This window comes from Gopherus evgoodei, chromosome 21 (genome assembly GCF_007399415.2).
Source record: "Gopherus evgoodei ecotype Sinaloan lineage chromosome 21, rGopEvg1_v1.p, whole genome shotgun sequence".
Taxonomy (NCBI): domain Eukaryota; kingdom Metazoa; phylum Chordata; order Testudines; family Testudinidae; genus Gopherus; species Gopherus evgoodei.
In genome coordinates, this window is record NC_044342.1 from 18,002,697 (window position 1) to 18,009,739 (window position 7,043).

Below are 7,043 nucleotides of genomic sequence, written 5' to 3' on the forward strand. Positions count from 1 at the left end.
TGTAACTCTGGTGTTCATAACTCTGGGCTCTATTGTACTATATCAGGTTCAAGTCTTTGTCTGGGTCAGCTTCCAGCAAGCTGGCTCTGTGTCTCTTTGTCTGCATCCAACTGAGTTTACCATTTCTCCCCCTCCAGATCTGCTAGGGACATCTTTATAACCCCACAGTGTCTTTTAATCTCAGCCCTGTCCTTGGGTAGATAAAAACATCCTAATCTGGATGGTGCTAGCTAGGTAGGTTCATCCCGCAATTGATGTTCCAGCTCATTGTTTGAAGCAGGTATCTGAGGGGATGATTTATCTGTGTCATTGATTGACTCTTGCTGGATTCCTTAACAGCCCCCTTCACAGTCTTTGTTTGAGGTAACCCTGTATTCAATCAGGAAGACATATAGAACAGAACAGGGAAAAACCAAATCATGCACAATATTCCTAAGAGCTAATGCAGACATTTTCTCAGTTTTTCACATGTAGATGATATATATTTGCATCATAGAATTTCTGTCTGTCTAACTCTCCAGTCTAAATCAACCATAAGCAAGATCGGATTGTATAAAGGACTGATTCTTATCTTGTCCTCAATGTAGGAAGCAAATAACACCTTGTTACATGGCTTAAAGAAAGGAAGTCTCACCTCCACCATAAAGTTCCATAGAGTAGATTAATTCAAGCATAAGGAATTTTCTGAGTTACCTTAGCAATCACGTAAAAAAATGTGCTTCGTCCAGAATTGTTCTTCACGCACTTCTACATCTGTATTGCTATCTCCCTCTAGGCATGGAGAAAGACTGAGATCTCTTGAGAAAAAAGAAGCTCTTTATACTTGTATGCTGCAGCATGCATAATATTCCAGCTTTCTCCTGAACAATCTTGCTATAACAACATGAAGCTACAGGTCCAAAATACTTGGCTAAGGAAACTATCTGCAGAGCCTTGAAATGGACATCGCTGATCCTGTTTGCCTATAACTGTGTTTACAGTGTAGTTGTAGCTCTGTCAGTCCCAGCTTATTAGAGAGACAGGGTGGGGGAGGTCAAATCTTTATTAGACCAACCTCTATGGTGAGAGAGAGAGACAAGCTTTTAAGTCACACAGAACAAGAGCTCTGTATGACTCAAACCTTGTCTCTCTCACCAACAGATGTTGGTCCAATAATAGATATTACTTCACTCACCTGGTCTCTCTCTGTGTTTTGTTTTTATCCAAGACTTCCTTCACCCATTTTTCCTATCTACTGTGGGCTCTGCAGCTCTCCTATCTGCAGGATTCTGGCACACACAGCTCTTATGTGGAGTGAGAACATTCTAGTTTCTTTATGACCATTGGGGATATCATACTTTAAAAAACACATCTCCAGTTTTTCACTGGGGAATCAGACAGTTAATGCTGCTTGTTAATGCACATTATCATGTAGCACAAATAAAGTGTGGGGTCTAGCCCTGCATCATCTGTCCTACTGGACACTATTGAGAGCACTGGCATTGAAGGTGGTGCCAACCATATGTTGCCAAGTCTGAAGCCAAAGAATTTTTCACCTGATGCTGTTGATCAAGCAAGTCAGACATGTCCCCCACCCCACTCCCTCTGAAGCAGTGAGCGTGAGGCAAGGTCAGAGGCAAGAGTCCTGTCACATAAACCATGAACAATATCTTCTATGGCAAATACTCAGCAAAAATACCGATGATCTTGCTTAATTTCTAGGAGGTCCTTTTTCAAAAGAGAGTTGTGCTGGGCCACATCCTGACAATTATTCTGAATTTGCAAATCCACCTGGATTGATGTTTCATATTTCATTCAGCCTTTACCCAGGCAAAGCTTCCATTTCAGTTGATCTTTATGAGGAGCTTGTTTATTTTGTGCTCAAGCAAACCACTCATTGACATCCATGGAGCAAAAATGCCCATTGAAGGCGTTAGACCAAAACTCCCATTGAAATCAAGTGATCAAAATGTCCGTTGAAGCCACTGCCCAAATCTCCTATTTAAATGAATGGCTCAAAATGGCCACTGAACTCAATGGATTAAAATCTCCCTTGAGGTCAATGGCTCCAAATGTTGTACCATGGGTACTGGGCTATATAATTGGTTATGTTTTGGCTATATACAATATATGTTTTATAGTAAAAATTAAGGTATTAAAATAAATAACTAGGATAGTAAATACTAGTATTAACCATTTTCTTTTTATTTATGCCTTGCAAGTGACAGACAGGATTTTGTCTTTGTCTATGTTAATTAAATTAGAGGAATTTCAAAGGCCAAGGCCCCAAAATAGGAAAAAATAGTTCCAAAATTTAGCAAGGCCTAATTTACGATGACTTTCTTTTTCAACATAAAAACTGCCATTTGTTAACTTTTTAAAAGTCTCTGTAAAAACTGTTTATGTAAATAAGAAATTCATGCATCAAAAATATATGTATTAAAAAGGCCATTATTAAAGCTAAATGGCCAAACAAAAGTAAAAAACTAATAAAACTAAAAAAAACTCTTAAAAAAGCAAAAAAAAAAATCAAGGCACATTTGTGGTTATGAAGGGGCAAACTAAGAACCCTGAGGTAAAGGCTGACACCCTTAAAACACAAAATAATTAACTAAATCCAAACCAAACAGAATGACCCTCCCAAAAATGTTTTGAGCCATCAAAAAAGAACACCCACTGAGGAGTAACCAGTCATAATCTGACAGCAAAATCCATAAATTTCAACAAAAAAAACTTAAGAACCCTCTCCCACCCCCTCGTTAAACCCACAGCCCACAAAGAAACTGAGACCCGCACACTATTTATGCAAAACACTAAGAAAATCTCCCTCTTCATCACACAATGTAACTTAGGTTGACATAGTTTTGTAGTAGAGACATGCCCTGAGAGAGGTGTGAGTATCTTTTGGCACTATCGTACACCCCTGTTCTAACCAATGGAAAATTTGACCATGCGCACTTATATTGTTTCATAAGTTCCTATCTTTGTTCCCACCTGTCTCAAGCTCTGTATTCTTTCAGCAGTGGATAATCACGGACCTGTTTCTATTTTCAGCTCACATAACCACATGGTGCTGTGTCTATCATGTGGATTTCTCTTTAATGTTTCCTAGTTAATATGAACACTAGGTCACATTCCATCAGCAACTGGCATAGCGCCACCTCCCCACCTGCCTGAGCTACATGTGGGCCAGGGATAGAGTTACTAACTCCAGTTGGGGTCATTTGGTCCAGGAGATTCCTCACACTTAAGGAAATAGTTATTTTTAATATTCATATTGCTCTGAAAGCCACATACAGGTCTAGAAAACATGACCTCTGAGGAAAGATTGAAAAAATTGTATTTGTTTATTGTGGAGAAGAGAAGCATTGGGGGGGACATGATAACAGTTTTCAAGTACAAAAAGCTTGTTAAAAGAGGAGGGAGAAAAATTGTTCTTGTTAAGCTGTCATGGGATAAAAGGGAAGATCCTTTCACGGACTGAGAACTGGTTAAAAGATAGGGAACAAAGGGTAGGAATTAATGGTAAATTCTCAGAATGGAGAGGGGTAACTAGTGGTGTTCCCCAAGGGTCAGTCCTAGGGCCAATCCTATTCAATTTATTCATAAATGATCTGGAGAAAAGGGTAAACAGTGAGATGGCAAAGTTTGCAGATGATACTAAACTGCTCAAGATAGTTAAGACCAAAGCAGACTGTGAAGAACTTCAAAAAGATCTCACAAAACTAAGTGATTGGGCAACAAAATGGCAAATGAAATTTAATGTGGATAAATGTAAAGTAATGCATATTGGAAAAAATAACCCCAACTATACATACAATATGATGGGGGCTAATTTAGCTACAATGAGTCAGGAAAAAAGATCTTGGAGTCATTGTGGATAGTTCTCTGAAGATGTCCATGCTGTGTGCAGAAGCGGTCGAAAAAGCAAACAGGATGTTAGGAATCATTAAAAAGAGTATAGAAAATAAGACGGAGAATATATTATTGCCCTTATATAAATCAATGGTACGCCCACATCTTGAATACTGCGTCCAGACGTGGTCTCCTCATCTCAAAAAAGATATACTGGCACTAGAAAGGGTTCAGAAAAGGGCAACTAAAATGATTAGGGGTTTGGAGAGGGTACCATATGAAGAAAGATTAAAGAGGCTAGGACACTTCAGCTTGGAAAAGAGGAGACTAAGGGGGGATATGATAGAGGCCTATAAAATCATGAGTGGCGTGGAGAAAGTGAATAAGGAAAAGTTATTTACTTGTTCCCATAATACAAGAACTAGGGGCCACCAAATGAAATTAATGGGCAGCAGGTTTAAGACAAATAAAAGGAAGTTCTTCTTCACACAGCACACAGTCAACTTGTGGAACTCCTTACCTGAGGAGGTTGTGAAGGCTAGTACTATAACAGCGTTTAAAATAGAACTGGATAAATTCATGGTGGTTAAGTCCATAAATGGCTATTAACCAGGACAGGTAAGGAATGGTGTCCCTAGCCTCTGTATGTCAGAAGATGGAGATGGATGGCAGGAGAGAGATCACTTGATCGTTGCCTGTTAAATTCACTCCCTCTGGGGCACCTGGCATTGGCCACTGTCGGTAGACAGGATACTGGCCGTTCTTATGTTCTTTTGTTCTTATGTTCTTAACCTCTGAAGATAGGACAAGAGGCAATGGTCTTAAACTGCAGCAAGGATAGTTTAAGTTGGACATTAGGAAAAATTTCCTAACTGTCAGGGTGGTTAAGAACTGGAATAAATTGCCTAGGGAGGTTGTGGAATCTGCATCATTGGAGGTTTTTAAGAACAGGTTGGACAGACATCTGTCTGTAATCCAGCCATGAGTGCTGGAGACTGAATTACATGATGTCTCGAGGTCCCTTCCAGTCCTATGCATGAGGACATTTTTCTTCAAAGTTGGTAGGCTGGCACAGGTTCTGGGGTAGAGTTTGTGGTCGAAAATGTGGAGTCATTTGATCCAGAGGTTCCCAATATGCAGCCATCTACAGTATGAACATCTTTTTAATGTTCCAACAGCTCTAAAATATGCAGGGATAGTGAGATTATCTGGGCACTAGTTCCTCAAAAAACAAGGGAAATTTGCCACCCAAAAACTTTAATGCAGAGTTAAGGTTGCTCAGCAGTACCATCCATCTTATCTAGCTATCAAAACAACATAAGAATGGCCATACTGGGTCAGACCAAAGGTCCAGCTAGCCCAGTATCCTGTCTTCTGACAGTGGACAATGACAGGTGCCCCACATACTATCTATCTATCCTAGTCCTCTCTCTCTCTCATGTTAAGAACACCTATCTCATTTGTGTGTGGATGCAAAGAGAGAATGTGCACAGGGTTATTATAATAAATTGTTTAATTTAGGCACTGCAGGTTATGAGCATGAGTCCACAATAAGCAACAACAATATTCCCTCATTACCAGAAACAAACACGAATTTGTTTCATGGTTGAGATGCAAATTTTGTTCTGCCCAGGAGGTTCCTCAGGGCCCCTTTCACTTCTTTGTTTCTCAGGCAGTAAATAATGGGGTTTAGCATTGGCCTAACCATTGTATACAGCAGGGCGAGCAGTCTGTCAATTCCAGTGAGTTGCTGGAGGTGTGGCTTAAATACATCGTGCAGCATGTTCCATAGAACAAGAAAACCCCCATGAGATGTGTGGAACAGGTGGAGAAGGCCTTGCCACTGCCCTCAGCTGAGGGCATCCTCAGGATGGTGGAGATGATGCAGATGTAGGAGACTAGGAACATGCCAAAGGGGACGATCACCACGAAGGTGGCCACCGCGAGGAGCTCAGTCCAATTCACAGAGGTATCGCCACAAGCCAGCTGTATCAGCGGCACGATGTCGCAGAAGAAGTGGTCGATGGCATTAGACCCACAGAATGGCACCTTGGCTATCAGAGCAGTCTGTATCAGTGCCACAGCGACCCCACTCAGCCATGAGCCAGCCACCAGACACCCACACACCCTCCTGTTCATTGCGAACACATAACACAGGGGGTGGCATATGGCCATGAACCGGTCATATGCCATGGCAGGCAGGAGCAAACACTTAGCTGTTCCTAGAAGGGAAAAGAAGCACATCTGTGCAATGCATCCTGAGTAGGAGATAGTTCTCAGCTCCACCAGCAAATTCACCAGCATCTTGGGGATGGTGACTGAGGTGTAGCAGATCTCCAGGAAGGACAGGTTGCTGAGGAAAAAATACACAGAGGTGTGGAGAAGAGGGTAAGCCAATATGAGCGTAATGTTGAGACTGTTTCTCATCATAGTTACTATATACATAACTAACACTACAACAAACAGCAGGATGGCCGGTAGTGCCTGGAGATCTGAAAATCCCTGGAGTATAAATTCAGTCATTACAGTGTGATTTTCCCATATCAGTTCTTCGGCATCTTCCATCTCTGAAGGAAAGAGAGAAAGTTTTGCAAATAATTGAAACATAACATTCACAGATTTTGGATTCGCCCACTATCAAGGGCAGACCCATCTGCAAAACTTGTGTTTTTCAGTTCCAGAGGATTTTGAATTTGTGGTGTTGGCTGGAGCCATGTCTAAGATTTGCATTTAGCTGAAACGAAACTAGCACTGGCCAACCAACAAGGAAGACTTTGCTCAGCCCTGAACTGGGTGGATGGGACGCACAGACCTAAGAGTAAAGTTCCAGTTGGTGCCAACTGGCAAAGGACACAAGGATCTGATTACAGAGATCTCCTGGTCTGGTGTCTACATACTAGTTCACCAAAGGCACCATATAAGGAATGTATTGAAAGTCTGTGTCACATTGGTCATTATAATCACTGTGAAATATATGTATGGAAAATATGTGAGGAGTTCTGGATATATATTGACTATTACCCTGAAGGTCTGACACTTGGGACTGATCTACAAAAGGTTTCTTCCCAGCAAGGGATGTTTATTTATCTGTCTGTCTGCATGTAAACTGGGTATTGCATGGTGCACAATGGTCACCTATTTACAGTCTAAGCCAAATGCTAATCAACTGATTGCAAAGTCTCGAGTGGTGATTCTAGCCAGGCAAACAC

The 7,043-nt window shown here is 41.2% G+C and overlaps 1 protein-coding gene across 1 annotated transcript; it reads right to left on the reverse strand.

Annotated features, from left to right (window-relative positions):
• Nucleotides 1–5,523: 5,523 nt before the first annotated feature.
• On the reverse strand, nucleotides 5,524–6,399 carry LOC115638171 (putative gustatory receptor clone PTE01). The gene has a single exon (XM_030539737.1). The coding sequence runs from the start codon at nucleotides 6,397–6,399 to the stop codon at nucleotides 5,524–5,526; it is 876 nt and encodes a 291-aa protein (XP_030395597.1).
• Nucleotides 6,400–7,043: the final 644 nt, after the last annotated feature.